Below are 20,941 nucleotides of genomic sequence, written 5' to 3'. Positions count from 1 at the left end.
CGTTTTAAAATTTTGTGTTACCACTTATTCCGTTCTGTAACTTTGTCCTCACTATCAGGTTCATAAGCTTTATCTCAAGCATTAAAAAAGATTAAACTTTTTGTTTTGATTTATATGCATCACCATGCCATTACTGCGTGTATGTATCCACTAAAAAGGGGGGTTTTTTGGGGGACGGGCCCTACGGGGGGATTAAGGTTAATTAGTGCATAAAGTAGATTATGGTGTTCGAGGTTCAATAATGGAGAAAGCGAGGATAACATTTCAGGATTGTCTTTACACTTCAGTTTCCTAGCTTCATTAATCCAAGCTTATGGGTTAGCCATCTCCTTTCTTGTATTATTTCATGTAATGTGATTTGTACAATCAAACTTGTTTAGCTATTTTTGAAATTTTTGTGCTTTCTTTCCTCTTTCCAATCTGTACTAACTATCAGATTAGAGGATCAGAATTATAGCAACAAATGGATAAACTTTTATTTGTAACGATTTGTGAGTGAAAAAATAAACTAATTGTTGTGTGACTAGACTTAGATTATCATGCATATTGCTGTAGGGCCTAGTTGGACTCTTCTCGTTCCGGATGCTTACCCCAACCCAGCAAGGAGTCTGGTTTTTAATCTATGGAAAATATAAGCACTTATTTGGTTTTCTGTTTTGAAACAATTTTTTGCTTTTAAAAACAAAACAAATAAAAAAACTTGTTTAGTAATTTGTTTTTAGTTGATTGTTTTAAAAAACAAAAAACAGTAACATGTTTTTAAAAACTAAAAACTAAAACAACTTTTATATGTTTTCCTGTTTTTGTTTTTGTATTTTTTGTTTTGAAAATTTTTGATAAATCTTATTCTCTTCTTACCTATTATCTACCACTTAATAGTACCAACAATAACTATCAACTACCAAGTGTGGTTTTTTATGGGTTTTTTTTTCAAACATGATTTTTTTAAAATTATTATCTAAACAAATTCTTTTGTTTTTAGTTTTCAAGACTTGTTCTAAATGACAATTTTATAAAATTGTTTTGAGAACAAGAAAACAAAGAACAAAAACAAACAAGCCCTAAGTTTCACTCATTTTAATCTGCACATTATATATAATACTGAAATTGATATGATATATTTTAATTATTCTAAAAGGGTACTTCATTCTGGATTAATTTTAATGAAGGTAAAATTGGTTTAAGAATACAAACCACCATTCTTTAAAAATCATGAAGTAGTTAATTGGCCCTATGATTAAGAATGAAGAAAATATATATGATTTAGGTTTTAAATTTTTTATTTTTTTGGCGCAATGATGTTTTTGGCCTGGTCAATCAGATACCATGGTAATGATAAATTAAGGGTATAAATCCTTCTAACAAGATTGGAATGGAAATGTACGCTGAGTTAGTTTTCCAAGTTAGCTCATTCAAAACTCAAAAATAATGAAATTTAGGTTCATGCTAAATTAATTAAAGCATAAGGTAAGTCATCTCTTTCTTCTTTCACCGTTTCTTCTCTTGTATTTCCTGCAATGTCTGAAATCAACCTTGTTTTTCTAACTTTGGAATGTCTGTGTTGTTTTTCTTTTCCATTTTAAAATAATGCTATAATCAATTGTAAATCAAATCTACAAGTTGAGTTCAATAGGATAAACTTTTCCTTTATAAGCTTGCTTGAGTGAAAGAAAATGTCAAGTTGATTTATCAACAAAAAGACGTCAATGTGTAATGTACTTTGCAATCTTCTAAACTTGTTTATTTTGAACCAAAGGAAGATGATTTGGTCGAACTAAGCCTCTTACCTTGGATCTAATTGATAAGTTAATTCATCAGATTGATACTTTGAATGTATTACAGATCCATCAAAAGATGAAGATGAAAGAGGGCGATTCATTGTTAAACTTGGAAGCCCAGTTAAAAACTATGGGCTCCACGGAGCCTCTCTCAGCATCATGTTGCATCTACAGTGTACCACCAAGCCTCCGGAAGGGGAGTGAAGAAGACTACACACCAAACTTTGTTTCCATTGGCCCATTTCACCATAGAAACGAGAGGCTAAAATCAAGGCAACAATTAAAATTGTGGTACCTCCACAAATTTCTGCAGAGAACCCAAAAGGATTCATTTGATCATTATGTTCTATTCCTGCAAGAGTCAGAAGATAGAATCCGACGTTGTTATTCAGAGACCATAGAGATGGAAAGCAGCCAATTCGTAAGCATGATTTTGATTGATGCTGGCTTCATTATTGAGTTATTTCTTGCTTCTAAAGACGATCCACTAGGTGTTGATGACCCTCTTGTACGTAGGTTGTTATGGCCAATGTGTGATATAATTTTAGACTTGATTTTAGTTGAAAATCAATTACCATTTTTTGTTCTTGAAGGTATATTCGACCAAACTTTTCCCGATGGATTCAACTATAACCATTCATTTCTTGATCTTACCATCGCTGTTTTGACGTCCTATTTGTCAGGAGCCTTATATTATGCCCCATCTGATGAAATGTTTGACAAGTCTTCCTTTCCAGACCGAGTGGAACACCTCTGTGATGTATTAAGGGCAATGTGCTTACCAAGTAATCATCCAGCAAGAATTGAATATTGTACACCATTGAAGCGTTCATATAGTGTGAGTCAACTACATGAATCAGGAGTTGAATTACAAGCTCACCACGGTAAAAAGTTAACTGAGGTTCTATTTTCAGAAGGGGTTCTAACGATACCAAGAATCAGGGTGAGTAATATGACTGAGAAGTTGCTGAGCAATGTGGTTGCTTTTGAGCAATGTCACTATCCTTCTAAGCACTACGTGACCGATTACGTAGTCCTCTTGCCTTTTCTTATCCAATCAGGGAAAGACGTCGAGATTCTTGCTAAAAAGGGGATTATGGAGAGTTATCTTGATAATGATGCAGCGGCTTCCATGCTTAGTAATCTACGCAAGAATGTTCTTGAAACAAGTGTCAATCGTGATTATGCATCTTTACATGAAGGGTTACATGAGTTTTATAATGATCATCGTCACGAGTATAAAGCAATCTTTTTACGTGAATATTGGAGCACTCCCTGGAAAAAAGCTTCTACTTTTGCTGCAGTTCTACTACTTTTTCTCACTTTTATCCAAACAATAAGTTCTATCATCCCTTTGTTTAACAAGTAGGTTGAAAAATCTTGTATTACTCTCAAGCCCTGAATAAATTTTGTACTTATTATATATTGCTATTATGTGAGAACAACTATTTGGACTATGCAAACTTTTTTAATTGCAACATTTTTTTTAAGCATTGCCCTCATTATATATTGTAGTAAACTCCATCATTTTAATTGCAAAATAATGATATAGATTTGAGTTATGTAATTAAATTTAGTCAAAAAATCAATAGCTTTAACTACGGGTATAGTCTTGGAATGTTACAACAATTTCTTAGGGGGAAAAGGTGATATGCTTAACTAGTTTTAAACATCTCTCACAATTTTGCGCGATCAAATTAAGAAAAATCTTCTACTTTTCTCATAATAATTATCTACTTTTTTCATAAATGTTTACTCGGACCAACAACCAAGTTTTTTTTTTTTTGGTTAAAGTATAGGTATTCTTCTATTGGAGGCAATCCTAATCGAAATACTGTTAGGCACTAAATGTGGACACCTCTCCTAGTATGAATTCGAACCTTGATTAGCCACTAAGTGAGGGACTAGCTTCTTCTACTAGACTCAACCCCGGTCCAACAACCAAATTGCTCCAACCAAGTTGGGTTGATTGCTTTTTCTTCCTAAATAGGATCCGTTATTGTAAAATTTATGAAGGAAGGATTTGGGCACTGTAGCCCTCTTTCTTAGTTTAAGATAAATGTAATGAGTTTAGCTTCTTTTTTTTTTTCACCAGTGAGGATTGGGTCCTGTTGAAGGGATTAGCTTTTCACAACATGGCGAGTGAAAGTTCGAATCCCTGCTGGGAGAGGTGCCCACATTGGGTGTCTGAGACTGCCTCAAATAGAATTGCCTCCAATATGAGGATGCCTATACTTTAGCAAAAAAAAAAAAAGTTTAGCCTTTTTTTTTCCTTATCTTAGTAATGATTTATAACCTCTTAGTCACCTTAGGATTAAATCAAAATAAAATCAAGTAAAAATGCAATATAATGCACAATTCGAAGCTTTTCTCTTACGGAGTCTTTTTATTTAAAAACCTAAGCTAAACTGAATACTAAAAATATTGAAAGAGTTTTAAGTTGATTTTCTTTTTCACAAAACTACTTTCAAAACAATGTAAGAAAATAAATCTTAAATACTATTTTTTGGCTTTTTTTTTAAATAAAACAATGAAAGAAAATATTAATTTGGATTTTAAGGAAAATTAATGATGAGATGCTCTTTGAAAATGAACCAATAGCTATCTTAAATTGCTTTAATGATATGGGAGTAACTCAAGTGATTAGGATTTGTCTAGAGAAGTTATTCTTTTTAGATTAATGCTCAACTGGAATAATAATCACTTGTTAAATATACTTCAAGTATAATCCCCACACAACTTGCATAGAATTAATACTAATAATGAATTAACAAAGGCATAAACATATATAAAAATATATATTCGTAACCAAGTACTTAAACTTACAATTACTAATCCAACCCAGGGTTACAAATAGCAATTCCAAGTTGATAAACCTTGTCGCTAGGTAATCAAAGTTTTACTAGGGAAAATGCAGCAAGTGAGGCACTACCTAGGTCATTCTTCACAAGGAGCCTTAAGTTGTATTTCAATTCTTAACAATTCACTATTAATTATCAAATTACCAAGATGAGAGCTTTAGTTCAGAAAAAGAGAAATCAAAACAAGAAACAAATCTAATGAAAGGTAAATTGCAAATGAGATTCAGATGAGAGATAGTAGTTCCCCTAGCAATTTATCCAACCTTCCTTGTTCAATCTTATAATTTGGAGTCTCTTAGTGTCAATTAAATGGATAGATTCAGCTACTGCTCAAATCTCTCTTAACATAGATCAGAAACAACTATCTTACTAGATTCATTATTTTGATCTATGAGAAGGAAAATCAATTGACAAGAACACTTGAGAAGCAAGTTGCAATTCTCTAAGAATGACCACAACTGTGAATCATCAATATATTCAACCAAAATTCAGATTTACAGAACAACAGTCCAAGTAAAACGAATTAGATTTACAAATCAACAGAGAATCCTCTATTCAACTGAACTAAAGGACACAACTCACATCTGAATGTTCAATCAGATCTAAATTCCAAGAAACATAAATCTAATCACTCAATCTTCATTCTAATCACAATTGTTCAACTGAAACAAATGACTCTTAGAATAGAAGGTAGAAAATAGATCTGAAATGACTCCCTGTTTAGCTCCATGAACTCAGGTCAGCTTCATTGCTAGAAGAACTTGGAAATTCAGCTACTCATACTCTGGATTAGGGTAGAAACAGCAAGAATTGATGAAAGATCCATGGTTGATCGGTGGAAATTGATGGAATTGGACGAAAATGGAAGAGAGAAATGAGAGAGGGCGGAGAGAGCAAGAAAATCGCGTTGGAGGGAGAGTGAGCAACTGAAATCTGATCCCTTGTTGAAGCGCGCGACTTCAGCTTTTAAATCTGGAAATTTCGGTCATCCGCCGCGGCTCCTCCGTCAATCCGCCGCGGCTCCTGTCCTGTACGGCGTCGTTTTGATTAATGATCCTGAGCTTCATGAAAACCTCCGTCCGCCGTGGCGCCTTAGTCCATCCGCCGCGGCGCTTTTCACCGAGAGTACCTTGGAAATCCGCCGTGGCGCCTTCCCAAATCAGCCGTGGCGCCTCAGACAGAATGGCGAAAATGCTACTGAAACTTCCTGAAATTCATGCCAAAGCAGGGATCAAAAGTACACACAAATAAAATCATATAAAAACATGTAAAAACACTTGCAAAACCTCATAATTCTTCTCACCAACTCTTATACACAATGGAACCTAATTATGCCCAAAGTATGTAAATATAGATCGCAAAAGTATGTGTTTAGGGCTAGAAATGTATGTAAATAATGAGACTTATCAACTCCCCCACACTTAGCTTTTGCACTCCTGGGCAATTCAAGTCTAAACATATTGTGAAAGAGAAGGATGCAAGAAAGGAATAAGCAAGTTCAAAAGTTCAGGTTACAACTGCAACCAACAATGATTCTTCAACCAACATCCATCCATGGAACATTCTAATGCAAAGAAACCAAGCAATGATATGTAATTTAATCCAAGTGAATAAGATATAGAAGACCACACAAGGGAATTAGTGTATCGCTCAACTAACAAGTATCAAAGGTTCTTTCACTCAATTCACTTATTCAAATGCTCTACCATATGCTTGTAATAGCTCTACCTCTCCACCACCTAAGTACATAAGTACTCAAGAATCAAGAGGACTTTTGTGGCTTGTAATGTAAGGGTGAGGAAGAAATGCACAAGAATGCATAGAAGGATAGAGATAATATGTGAATCAATGTGTAGAATTCAATAGCATTAGTAATATTCAATTGAGGATTTGACTTCTTGATCTTGAAGTCTAAAGCTATAAAGGTGCTTTTATTCCCACTTTCTTTTCTTTTCTTGCCTTTTTATTTCTTTTCAACTTTTCTATTCTCTTTCTCTTTTTGTTTTTTTTTTCTTTCTTTCTTTTACATTCGCATGTTTCTTCTTTTCTTTGTTGTTTTTTTTTTCTCTTTTAAGTTCAAGTATGCATCTCCTCATATCAATCCATCAATTGAATCCATCAAAATGCTAGTGAATTCTAAAAGGAATTAATGAAATGAAATATGCATCCTTGTAGGAAAGAGGTTTTATAAATGAGAGTGAAATGAATGGAAAAATTCAGCTAAAAAGGCTCAAATGGGTAACAAGGGATAAATCATGCAGGGGTTGGCCATTTGGTCTAAGTAGCTAAATTGAATGAATGCCTCAATCATGTTCAAGAATACTAATGTTACATGTGGTCTTGATTAAGAACTAAGACAAGTTCTAGAGAGTATAAGAACTAAGTGAATGCACACACCAGAAATGAATATAAAGGCTCAAAGAATCCTTCCAACTAGGCTTGTCTTCCATATTCATTCACCTCAGGTAAAGAACACATCATGCTTAATCTCTATGCATTAGAAAATTTCACTTCAAGATATTAATTTCTAAATCAAATCAGTCACAAATGTAACATTAGAAATCCTGAAGCAAGCTTAAACCTTCAAAAAGTTTTTGAAAACTGAGGTTCTTCTACAAAAGACACAGAACACACAAAAACACAACATTCACTCCCCCACACTTGATCCTTGCATTGCCCTCAATGCAAATTTGAACAAAAGATAGCAAGGAAAAATTGGTAAGGGAAGGAATGGAAAGAAACAACAGAACACTTCAAAACAAACTAAAAACAACCTACACTTGCTACTAGTTATGCCCTCCCCCACACTTGCTCAAAAATGGAGTTCAAGAATGATAATAATCAAATAAACACAGACTAAAGTGTGTAAGGAAGGGGACAACCTGAAATTATGGTGGATCAAAATTCTCCTTGTAGATTTTGAGCAGGTGACCATTGACCTTGAAAGTCTTACTGCTCTTCTCATCTAGCAGCTCTATCATGCCAAATTTGTGAACTTTAGTGACCAAGTATGGTCCTTCCCATCTAGTGCTCAACTTCCCAGGTTTAAATGTGAATCGTGCTTTATACAGCAACACTTTATCTCCAACCTTGAAAGTCTTCCTTAGGATTTGCTTGTCATGAATCATCTTTGTCTTCTCCTTATAGAACCTGGAATTTTCATATGCTTCGAGTCTCAACTCTTCAAGTTCCTGCAATTGCAATAATCTTTCCATACCAGCAGAATCAAAATCAAGGTTACATGCTTTTACAGCCCAAAGAGACTTATGTTCAATCTCAACCGGTAGGTGACACATCTTACCATAAACCAATCTGTAAGGAGACATGCCTATTGGGGTTTTAAATGCAGTTCTATATGCCCACAAAGCATCATCTAATCTGGCACTCCAATCCTTCCTAGATGGTTTAACTATTCGTTCCAACACCTTCTTGATTTCTCTATTTGCATTTTCAGCTTGCCCATTACTTTAGGGATGATAAGGTGTGGATGTCTTATGTGTCACACCATACTTGGTGAATAACCCTTGTAGCAATTTATTACAAAAATGAGTGCCATTATCACTAACTACTGCTCTAGGAATGCCAAATCTAGAAAAGATGTTATTTTTTAGAAATTTTAAAACAGTAGCAGCATCATTCTTTTTGGTTGCTATGGCCTCTACCCATCTTGAAAGGTAATCAACTGCAAGAAGAATGTATGTAAAACCCATAGAAGGAAGAAAGGGGCCCATAAAATCAATACCCCATACTTCAAACACCTCACAGAAAAGCATTGGGTGTTGGGGTAATTCATGTTTCTTAGTTAGGCCACCAAATCTTTGACAAATGTCACAATTCTTGCAATACTCATAAGAGTCTTTAAAGAGTGATGGCCAATACAAACCAGCTTCCAATATTTTTCTTGCAGTCTTGTTAGCACTAAAATGACCTCCACAAGTTTGAGAGTGGCAAGCATGCAGGATGTCTTGAAATTCTTCATTTGGTACACATCTCCGAATGATTTGGTCGCTGCATACCTTCCAAAGGATTGGAGGATCCCAAATGTAGTGCTTAGACTCACTCTTAATCTTCTGCATCTGAAAATGAGACAAAGAGGGGGGAATTAGACCAGCAACTAAAAAGTTGACAATATGGCAATACCAAGGTTCCAAGAGAGACAAGGCAGAAACAGAACAATCCTTAAACTCATCACAAACAGAATCTGAACCGATTACTCCCCTTGTAGTTTCTGGTAAGCGACTTAGATGGTCAGCCACCACATTTTCTGCTCCAGGTTTGTCTTTGATGTCAATGTCAAACTCTTGGATCAACAACATCCACCTTAAGAGCCTCGGTTTGGATTGTGGCTTGCTGAAAAGATACTTGACAGCAGAATGATCAGTGAAAACAGTAACCTTAGAGTTAATTAGGTAAGGCCTAAACTTGTCTAATGCAAAAACAATAGAAAAGAGCTCCTTTTCAGTAGTTGTGTAATTAGTTTGAGCCTTATCTAGAGTCTTTGAAGCATAAGCAATAACCTTGGAAACCTTACCATCCTTTTGTCCCAAAACTGCACCCACTGCATTATTAGAGGCATCACAACACAATTCAAATGGTAAATTCCAATTAGGGCAAGTCAAAATAGGTGGAGAAGTCAATCTGGATTTAATCTCATCAAAAGACATCTTACTCATCAGTGAAATCAAAGGAAGCATCTTTTTGCAGCAATTTAGACATTGGAAAAGTCACTTTACTAAAATCTTTTATGAATCTTCTATAAAATCCAGCATGGCCTAGGAAAGATCTAAGCTCCTTAAGATTTGTTGGATAGGGTAGAGAGGAAATTACTTCAACCTTTGCTTTGTCTACCTCTATTCCCTTTTCAGAAATTAGGTGACCTAGAACTATTCCTTGTTGAACCATAAAGTGACATTTTTCAAAATTCAGAATAAGATCCTTTTCAACACATTTTGATAGAGCTTTTTCCAAATTCACTAAGCATTCATCAAAATTATTTCCATAGATGGTAAAGTCATCCATAAACACCTCAATTCCATTCTCTAGCAAATCACTAAATATGGATAGCATACACCTTTGGAATGTGCCCGGTGCATTGCAAAGTCCAAATGGCATTCTTCTATATGCAAATGTGCCAAAGGGACAAGTGAATGTAGTCTTCTCTTGATCTTGAGGTGCAATGGGAACCTGAAAATAGCCACTGAAACCATCAAGGAAACAATAGTGAGATTTACAAGCTAATCTTTCAAGCATTTGATCTATAAAGGGTAGAGGAAAATGATCTTTTCTTGTAGAATCATTAAGTTTCCTATAATCAATGCAAACACGCCAAGAATTCTGGATTCTAGTGGGGATTAATTCATTTTTTTCATTCCTAACCACAGTGATCCCACTTTTCTTAGGAACAACCTGAACTGGACTTACCCACTCACTATCTGAAATAGGGTATATGATACCAGCACTAAGCAGCTTTGTTACTTCCTTTTTAACAACATCAAGTATGAGTGGGTTAAGTCTTCTTTGAGGTTGCCTTATGGGCTTTGCATTTTCATTTAACAATATTCTATGAGTGCAAATTGAAGCATTAATACCAGGAATATCTGCTAAAGACCACCCAATTGCACTTTTATACCTTTTCAAAACAGCAAGTAATTGAGATTCCTCAATATCAGTTAAAGAGTTAGAGATTATCACCGGGAGTCTTTCATTTTCAGCTAAAAATGCATATTTCAGTGTTGATGGTAAGGGTTTAAGCTCCAATTCAGGAGGTTGAACTACTGAGGGTATCAGTTTCTTGAGCTCCAAGGTAGTGCAATTATTTCCAGATTGCTTCAAGGCTTCAATACCAAAAATTTCAGTTGTACATTCATCCTCATGTGAGTAACTCTCCTTAGTTGGTCCCTGCAACAATGCATTTAAAACATTTGTAAATCCATGTGAAAACTCAAAGTTAGATGCAGAATAATCTTGGGGAATTCCAATTTCAGAAGTAAAATTAGATTGCAAAAGTGCACTCCCTATGCTACATATTTCAGCAAATTTGGTTGGTGTCATGCTTAATCTCCTAGGGTTGGGAGTAGTTGCACTTCGCATGATTTCCAAAAGGTGTTCCAGTTCTGCATGGTTAAAGAAATTAAGATCAAGTGACTTGTAAACAGGATTGGAATACAAAATGTGATAAGAATTTAAAGGCAAATCCTGTTGTTCAGAAGGTTCAGCTGCATGCTCCTTGAATGGAGGTTCATCCATGAGACTTGGGCTGGCCTTGCAATCATGAGTCTTGTGCCCTTCACCTTCCCCTTCTTGTATAGGAGTTGATTTATTCTCTTGTGCTGTTGAGAAATCTACAAGCAATCTTTTTGCAAGTTGTTCATCACTTGACAGAGTGGAATTAGCATCAATGGAAGACTTAATGGATGAAACTGAAGACAATTCACTCCAAGTGGAAAGCCAGCCATCAATTTTAGAATCAATGCTAGGCACATCATCAAGGTGTGAAGAAAAAGAAGATGAAGGAGAATATATGGAGGAGAAAGAGACGAAGGAATCTTCAGTATCATCATTGTTATCATGCTCAAAAATAGATTCACACTCATTTTCAAGTGACACATCAATCATATTAAGCCCTAACAGAGAATAATCCTCATGTGGATGTTTCATCATCTCATACATGTTAAATTGAATTTCTTGTCCACCAAATTCCATTTTTATAATCCCATCCTTCATGCAAATCATGGTGTTGGCAGTTCTTAGAAATGGTCTGCCCAAAATCAATGTGCTTTCACTTATGGCCTCATTAGTCATATCTAACACATAAAAATCAGCAGGAAATACAAGGTCTTTTACTTGAACCAAAATATCTTCTAAGATTCCCTTGGGATTCCTAATAGACTTATCAGCTAGTTGCACTAAGACACTTGTAGGTTTCATGATTTCAACTCCCAAAGCATAATAAACAGAACTTGGCATCACATTGATAGCAGCACCCAAATCTAGCAAAGCTTTAGAAATATGAAACTTACCAATTTGACAAGGAATGGAGAAAGCTCCTGGATCTTGGCATTTCACAGGTAATTGAGCTTTAAAAAGGGCTGAAACATTAGGCCCAACTTGCACCAATTCATTAGTTTTAAACTTTCTTTTGTTAGTGCAAATGTCTTTTAAGAATTTTGCATATTCAGGCACTTTCTTCAACAAATCCAGCAGAGGAATGTTAATTTCTACTTTACTAAAGAAATCCAAAACTTCTTTATTTTGCTTTTCTTTTGCAACCTTCTGCCCAAACATAAAAGCTTTAGGAAAAGGTAGATCTTTCAAGCTTACCTCCTTACCTTGACTTCCCGGTTTATTGCTCTTGTGAGGATCTTCAACTTTCTCTTGCTCAATCTTCCCATTGTCCTGGTTAGGATCTGCAATTCTTGAAGAAGATTGCCTCAAGTCCTCTCTCAATGGTGTTTCATGGACGCCTTTATCATCCATAGTTGAAGGGCCGGCTTCAGTTGTGCAACCTTCAGTAGTTGCACTTCTACATCCGGTTTCTTTTCTTGCTTGCAGAAGTTGCTTCTCTCTTAAGCTTTCAGATTCCACACTTGGTGGTTTCTTTTCATGAGTAGAATTCCCTTTAGTGTAATGATCTTCATCCAAGTCAGATTCTTCATCATTCTCATTGAATGTCACCTTTCTTCCACTTCTCAAACTTATGGCATTCAATGACTTGGGATTAATCACAGTATTGGAAGGCAAAGCTCCACTTGTTTTTGCTTGAAGACTGCTGAAATTATCTGAAATTTGGGTAACAAAGTTAGCCAAGTTTGCTGTCTTAGTTTCCCATTGTTCAACCCTATTCTCTATAGCAGCCATTCTTGCATCAGATGCAGTGGTATGCTTATCAATTCTGTCCATTTGAGATGCCATAGCACTGAGATTAGCATTCATACTGTTCATGCTTTTCAACAAGAGAGACATGTCATCATTCCTTGAATTCCCAACTTCTTGAGTAGTTTGGGAAGGAACCATAACTTGTTCTGAATGTTGACGTTGCTGGAACCTATTCTGCATGAATCTCTCCTTGTTGTTCTCTCCTCCTCCCCATCTAAAATTGGGATGATCCTTCCATCCTTCGTTATAAGTGTTGGAGAAAGGGTTCCTTTGCTGATATTGACCGGCTCTTTGTTGATACATGGCTGACACTTCTTCAAATTGAGAAGGGCAAGATTCAGTACAATGCATCATAGAACCACAGGAGTCACAAGAGGGAGCTACCAAGGCTTGAGATGTTCCCATAGCACCACATTGTTTAGTTGACAAGAGTTGCTCCATCCTAGTCATTCTCTTGTCCATCCTTTCTGATAAGGCAGCAAATTGAGAGTCTAAGTTAGTAGGATTTGACCTTAAAATTTCATTGACAGATTGGTTATCCCTTGTGCTGAATTGCTGATTATTGTTGGCCATCTTCTCCAATAATTCCCAAGCATTGTGAGGAGTCAAATCAAATAGTGAACCATGGGCTGCAGCATCTATTGTGTTCTTGTGATGAGATAGCAAGCCCTCATAGAAATATTGAACTAGATTAGACTTGCTGATTTGATGATTTGGACATTTAGAAAGCATAGCTAGAAATCTTGTCCAATACTCATACAAGGTCTCTCTACTATCTTGTTGAACTCCATAGATAGCCTTCCTCAATTTAGATGTCCTTGATGCAGGAAAGTACTTCTCTAAAAAGGCCTTCTTAAGTTGCTCCCATGTAAGTGTTGTGAAGTGCTGAGGTAGGCTTTGCAACCATTCTTTGGCATTTCCTTCTAATGTGAAGTGGAAAGCTCTCCTTAGCACATCTTCCAATTGAGCACCATGGGGCTTCATAGAGGAACAAACCGCATGCATATTCTGAAGGTGTCTATATGGATCATCCCCTGCAAGACCAAGGAATCTTGGTAAGGCATTAATCAAGTACCTTTAAGTTCAAAATCAGCTTCAAAGTTATAAAAACCACATGGATCACAGTTCACACTTGAGTTATTAATTTCTCTAATGCTCCTATTCTCCTCATCTCTATTCAATTGAATATTAGCATTATGGAGAACATTTTCAGCTTGCCTTTCATTTTGAGGTCTATTTGTAGCATCACCTCTCTCAGTTTGGGCATTGTTATTATTTTGATCCATCACAAAATGATTGTCTATAAACCCTCCTAAAGTAGATTCAGATTCTGAGGAAGAACAAGATTCAACTTGAGGAAGAGAGTCACTCACTATAGGTTGCTTACTAGACTCAGCTATTTGTTTGGTTTTCTTGATTTGCCTAAGAGTTCTATTGATTTCCCAATCAAAAGGTAAAAGACCTTTATCCTGGGACATGCAACTAAAGAACACTAGAATAGACTAATAAAATAAATGTGAAAAAGCAATTAGACAAAAGACAGAAGTCAAAGAGAGAACAAAAAGCTAAGAAGGGATCAGGTGAAATCCGCCGCGGCCTCTGGTGCAATCCGCCGCGGCTCTTTTTGCAGGATTGATTCTGTGAAATCCGCCGCGGCTCCTGATGCTATCCGCCGCGGCGCCTGGTACTGATAAACCAGGTGGACGAATTCTGCAGCAGCTTCTGACACTGTTCACACCTTCACTCCTGCAAATTGAACCCCTTAACACAATGGTATTAGTTTGTCAACAAGAAAAATATCTCAAAAGCATAAAAACAACCAACCATCATTAGGTTAAATGGAAGAACAATTAAAAGGGAAAAGGTTGCTACAGCAAGGATTCAAACAATTCACAGCCTACTCAATTGTGTTAACTCCTTGACAACCTATGGAATGAATTTAAAACACAGCAAAAAGGGAAACTACTTAACAACAAAGCACAAAAGTGAACATGCAGCACAACTCAAAAACACTAAAGCTACTTTTTCTGAAGTTTTGGGTTTTCAAACATGAAAATTTTCTTGGCACACCAGTGAATTGCTCAGAACCTCAACAAGTAAGGCTCCCCGGCAACGGCGCCAATTTGATAAACCTTGTCGCTAGGTAATCAAAGTTTTACTAGGGAAAATGCAGCAAGTGAGGCACTACCTAGGTCATTCTTCACAAGGAGCCTTAAGTTGTATTTCAATTCTTAACAATTCACTATTAATTATCAAATTACCAAGATGAGAGCTTTAGTTCAGAAAAAGAGAAATCAAAACAAGAAACAAATCTAATGAAAGGTAAATTGCAAATGAGATTCAGATGAGAGATAGTAGTTCCCCTAGCAATTTATCCAACCTTCCTTGTTCAATCTTATAATTTGGAGTCTCTTAGTGTCAATTAAATGGATAGATTCAGCTACTGCTCAAATCTCTCTTAACATAGATCAGAAACAACTATCTTACTAGATTCATTATTTTGATCTATGAGAAGGAAAATCAATTGACAAGAACACTTGAGAAGCAAGTTGCAATTCTCTAAGAATGACCACAACTGTGAATCATCAATATATTCAACCAAAATTCAGATTTACAGAACAACAGTCCAAGTAAAACGAATTAGATTTACAAATCAACAGAGAATCCTCTATTCAACTGAACTAAAGGACACAACTCACATCTGAATGTTCAATCAGATCTAAATTCCAAGAAACATAAATCTAATCACTCAATCTTCATTCTAATCACAATTGTTCAACTGAAACAAATGACTCTTAGAATAGAAGGTAGAAAATAGATCTGAAATGACTCCCTGTTTAGCTCCATGAACTCAGGTCAGCTTCATTGCTAGAAGAACTTGGAAATTCAGCTACTCATACTCTGGATTAGGGTAGAAACAGCAAGAATTGATGAAAGATCCATGGTTGATCGGTGGAAATTGATGGAATTGGACGAAAATGGAAGAGAGAAATGAGAGAGGGCGGAGAGAGCAAGAAAATCGCGTTAGAGGGAGAGTGAGCAACTGAAATCTGATCCTCTTGTTGAAGCGCGCGACTTCAGCTTTTAAATCTGGAAATTTCGGTCATCCGCCGCGGCTCCTCCGTCAATCCGCCGCGGCTCCTGTCCTGTACGGCGTCGTTTTGATTAATGATCCTGAGCTTCATGAAAACCTCCGTCCGCCGTGGCGCCTTAGTCCATCCGCCGCGGCGCTTTTCACCGAGAGTACCTTGGAAATCCGCCGTGGCGCCTTCCCAAATCAGCCGTGGCGCCTCAGACAGAATGGCGAAAATGCTACTGAAACTTCCTGAAATTCATGCCAAAGCAGGGATCAAAAGTACACACAAATAAAATCATATAAAAACATGTAAAAACACTTGCAAAACCTCATAATTCTTCTCACCAACTCTTATACACAATGGAACCTAATTATGCCCAAAGTATGTAAATATAGATCGCAAAAGTATGTGTTTAGGGCTAGAAATGTATGTAAATAATGAGACTTATCACAAGTCTTAAACTATGTATAACAGATTTGACATAAGAAATTATCAAACACATAGTCTAACTAAGGATTAGAAATAAACTTCCCTTTGAACGATGCTAAAACTTGTATCAAGGACTGAAAAGCCATTGAAGAAGCTTTGACGGAGAACCAGTGAAGCCAAAGGAAATCTGGAAATGGAACGTCGAACTCGATGGTGATGATGGAGTAGCGAACGCCGACGGGTGATGCTGGATGTGGAGAACGTTGAACTCGATGGTGAGGAGGATGAACTCTGGAGTCGGAGTTAACGGTAAAAGTGGAGGAGAGTGAAGACGGGATGGGTGAAGGTCGATGGTTGATGGAGGTGGTCTCTGGTCTTTTTCCTGTGTGATGTCGTGGCTTTTTCCCTGATATGCTGAAGAAGAAGAAATTGAAATAGTGCCGTAATGCTCCATCACCAAGAGGTGAATGGGAAGTTGAATAGCATGATTATGCAGATTAAATGATGCTATATGACATTTTGGAGCGAAGGCCGTGAGGTTCAATGAAAAAGGGAGTTGTTATTGTTCTGTTTTGGTCAAATGGTTTCAGTTTTTGAATAGGAAAGGAGCAAAATAATATATATATATATATAGATATATATATGGACGTGTGGTGCTTTGGAATACAACGACTTTGAATTTTTGAATGCTGCATAGATTGGAAAATGATTTTTTAAATCTGGAGTTTTGTAACAAAAAGGAGAATGGCTGTAACAAAGTTTTAGAGGAGAAGATGTATGTATGTATTATACACACACGCGCGTGTGTGTGTTGGGGGGGGAGTGTCACAATGTTTAGATGGTATTGAATCTGGAAAACTCAACAGATTAGCCAGAGTTGCTGAAAATAAGTGTAGAATTCAATCTTTAATGCATGTAAATGTTGAATACTGATATGAGAAGGCTAAATCAAGATTTTGGACATTAAACTTGTGAACAAAATGATGTGTATGAAGCTGGAATTTTGGAGCAAAATACCTGAAAAGACTAAAGAATGATTATTAGCTTATAAGTGTGCGTAGCATAAGTGCTGTATATATGGGTGTAATATTTGGAAGCATAACATTGCAAAGCATTAGGGGAAATGACGAGTATTTAAACGCTGTGATGGAAACAAGGAGATTGAAATCTGGAATTGTTGGATTTTGGGCTTGGATCCGCCCTTGATGGGCCAGATTGTTTGACTGGGTATAAAGAGAATATACCTGTCAAATATCCAGGCAATATTGTGATATGTTTGACTTGGTCAAACACCCTGAATCATATCCAATCGGTTACGATATAAATCTAATTAATTTAATATTAAATTAATTAATTTATATTGTGTAGATTAAATATATATTAAGTATATATATTTAGAATTAATTGTGATTGATTCTGGATTTGAATTCAAATATCATGATATTATGAGATAAGGATATATTGATATATCCTATCTTAGATTTTATCTGATGGGCTTAGTGGATATTTTGGCTACCCAAAATATCCCTAACAAAAGCTATAAACAGAGGCTTCCCCCCATCAGTTCAAATCACTCCAGTAGTAGAGCTTTCCTACTATCTCTCTCTCTCTCTCTCTCTCTTATTTTCTTTCTTGCAAAAAGGTGCTTTGCTATGCACTTAAAAGCTTAGACTTTCATAGTCTAGCTTAAGCGTGAGCTAAGAAGATCCGACCGACCGACCGACCCGACCCGAGATCCGACCCGGTATGTTTTCGATCCATTGTCTTATTATTTTAACATTGGCATCAGAGCCATAATGATCTTGAGGCTATCAATATATGTTATTCGTTTATTCCGCTACCGTTAATATACCAATATATATTCGGATGCCATACTCTTGTGTTTTAAACTCAAATACACACTCTGTACATATATTTGAAGCTCGAAAACATTGCCTGTAATGCCGTGGGATTCAAAAACGTGATCGAAATCTTCTTTTTCAAAAGTTCCAACGTCGGCCGTTCGAACCAATTTTTGGGTCTTTAAAAATGATGTTTTTTTAAAGAAAATGAACCCATAGAATTATAGAGCACGAAAATACGAGTTCATAGACACCTAAAATGCATAAAACGGAGCTCAGAGGTGGAAGATATGGCGGTTCAAAAATGGCGGGTCGCGACGGACTCGCCAGAGCTCCAGCCGGATCTGGGGCGACCCGGCTGGAGGTCAAGGATGACCTGACTAGCCCAAAACGGCGTCGTTTTGGGCTAGCCAGGACGCAGCCTTTCACTTAAAGTGAAATGCTGCGTTTCGGGTCTGTGGGCCCGGATCCTCCCTAGAAGTTGGGTCGGTAGACCGACCCGACCCAAAAAAAAAATTTTAAAAAAAAATTTTTAAATAAAAAAAAAACAAATTTCTTTTTTGGACGCGCCTTGTGGGAGCATGGGGTCTACCTAGGGACCCTTTGGTCATAAAAGGCACATGTATAGATTCCTTAAGACATGAAGAATCAGATGGAATAGGTCAGGTAATAGCAAGAGGCCGGAAAGGTGGCGCGTGTATGACATGCGCCGGTCCCGAGAGTGGGCGAACCTACCCCTTATCTAAAAAAGAAATAAATTTGGGAATGTTTATTGGGGCACGTGAGGGGCTATTTTTGAGCCCTGTTTGACCTGAATTATTTCTAAAATCATGAGCTACAAATTGATATATTATTTGCTTATTTTTTATGATCTTTTGGGTATGAAAAATGACAAATAAATGTTTTGAGTATTTATTTTTATATTTTTCTTAACTCCTTTTTTTTTCTTGGGTTTAGGAAATGGCAAACTTAAATTCTAACCAATCTTTTGAAATATATCCAACTTATTCTCCTTTTTCTGATGCTCCGAAGTCTTCAAATTATTATGCCGAAGAAAGTACAAATAAAAGAAAAGTGCCTCAATCACAAGTAAACTCTAATGTAGGTCTGAGGGGAGCAGTGGTAAAAGGAAATATGTTCCTGACCAACAAGAGGAAGAAGTCTGCAGACCCAAGGACATAAATTTAATAGAACAAATAGCAGAAAGACATGCTGATGAATACAAGCATCAAAAGTGTCTGTTTTTAAAATTGAGTTATTATGCTAAACAAATTTTCAACGAGCAAGACGCACTCTTTTTCTCAAACATTACAATCCAATACAGAGAGGAACTGGCAAGGAGGGGACACATATTTAGCAAAGGATTCTTTAAACAAAGTCTCTGTAGATGCTGGAAAGATGTTAAAGAGAGTTTGAGAGAACCCATGATAAAATATATCATGAATGAATGAGTTTTTGTTCACATTTATTTTTCCTTTTCATTTTATGTTTACTCTTGAGACTTTATTTTTGGATTATCCAATTTTTTGTAAACATTTATGCTTCGTTAAATAAAGTTTTTTTTATATTAAATGCTTTATTTGAGTGGGAGTTTCATGAGGAAAACTCAAATTGGGGATATATTCAAGGAAAGTCAGAGATAAGAAAGGTAAGAGACTAACCAGGAGTAATGGGATGGGAGCCAACCTACTTGTCTCCTGATCATGAAAATGGTGAGACTCTTACCCGGACGACCGGTGACCTACTTGAATAACGTGTATGTTGCATACCGTACTAAAATGTATTGTTGTCTATGTGATAGCACGATGTCTCAAAGAGGAATCAAGTCCATTATAGTTGACCTCGTAGGAGGTGACAAGCTGAACGGAGACAATTACAGCATGTGGCATTGTAAGATATCATATGTCCTCGAAGAACAAGAAGTCACTGATGTGTTGACTACTTTTCTTCCAGAGCCTGAGGTGAGTGCATCGCGAAGGGACCAGGATGGCTACGCGGCCTAGAAAAGAAGGGACACTATCGCCAGAATTACTATGCTAAGTACCATGACTGACGATGTGTTGGTGCAATTCGAAACACACCCTTCCACCTCTGCCATGTGGGCAGCGCTGAAATCCGAATTTGACGGTACCTCTACTACGAGGCTTAGGAGACTCACCATCAAACTTGATAATTTCAAGCTGGGTCCTAACACTCTTATAAGGCATCACCTAAGGGCAATGCAGAATTTAATCAGGGAGCTTAAGGAAGCCAGAGGCGCCTTATCTGATGAGCAACAGATTCAAGCTGTCATGAGATCTCTCCCAACAAGTTGGGATACCATGAAGCACACCATTACTCATAACGAGAGTATAAAAACCTTTACTGATGTAGCTCGCCACCTCCAACTAGAGGATGATCAGATGGAAACTGTGAAGCCTATTAGTAAGGCATATTTAACTGAAGGAAAGGGAGGGGAACCTCCCAAAACCAGTCCAAGAGAAGCAGAGGCTCTCAAAATAAGAAAGGCGGCCCTAAAGTGAAGAAGGGAAAGAATTCCTTCAAGAAAGGCAAGAAACCTGCAAAGAAGCGGAACATAGCAACCATCAAATGCTATGCTTGCCAACAAAAGGGGCATTATGCCAAGGACTGCCCTGAGCAGAAAAAGGTATTGGATTCAGATTCAATACATTTCTCTTATGTTTCTAGCACTGCGTTTATTGCTGAAACTAATCCTGTTTGGATTATAGACTCAGGGGCCACAGACCACGTGAGCAAGGATCGTGGCAACTTCACAGAATTTCGTCGGTTACCAGCAAGAAGCAGGTGGCTTTATGTTGGGAACAATGCGAGAGTAGAAGTCAAAGGGATCGGTACTTGTGAGCTGACCCTGCATGGAGGAAGAACCCTAATCCTGCAAAACGTCCTCTACGCTCCGGAAATCCGACGAAATCTTGTGTCTGTTATTTCCTTAGTTAAATTTCATTTCAATGTCTTTTTTCATGATTTCATAGTAGACATTTTGTATAGGACCAATTTTTCAATTTCTGGTTATGTTTCGAATGGTTCCTTTGTTTTAGAGAATTTCAATGACAATTTTT

At 36.8% G+C, this 20,941-nt stretch overlaps 1 protein-coding gene across 1 annotated transcript; it reads left to right on the top strand.

Moving 5' to 3' along the window:
• Positions 1–1,908: 1,908 nt before the first annotated feature.
• Positions 1,909–3,147, top strand: LOC114715046 (UPF0481 protein At3g47200-like). The gene has a single exon (XM_028899852.1). It carries the CDS (start codon positions 1,909–1,911, stop codon positions 3,145–3,147), a length of 1,239 nt encoding a protein of 412 aa, XP_028755685.1.
• The last annotated feature ends 17,794 nt before the right edge of the window (positions 3,148–20,941 follow it).

The sequence above is a fragment of the Neltuma alba genome, unplaced genomic scaffold, assembly GCF_004799145.2.
Source record: "Neltuma alba isolate B1F8T4 unplaced genomic scaffold, ASM479914v2 tig00011573_pilon, whole genome shotgun sequence".
NCBI classification, from domain to species: domain Eukaryota; kingdom Viridiplantae; phylum Streptophyta; class Magnoliopsida; order Fabales; family Fabaceae; genus Neltuma; species Neltuma alba.
Note: the sequence above shows the minus strand (reverse complement) of the source record. Positions and strands in the feature narration are given on the sequence as shown.

What these genes read in the sequence shown, in the direction of transcription:
- LOC114715046 (XM_028899852.1), top strand. Translation starts at nt 1,909, where the DNA reads ATGGGCTCCACGGAGCCTCTCTCAGCATCATGTTGCATCTACAGTGTA.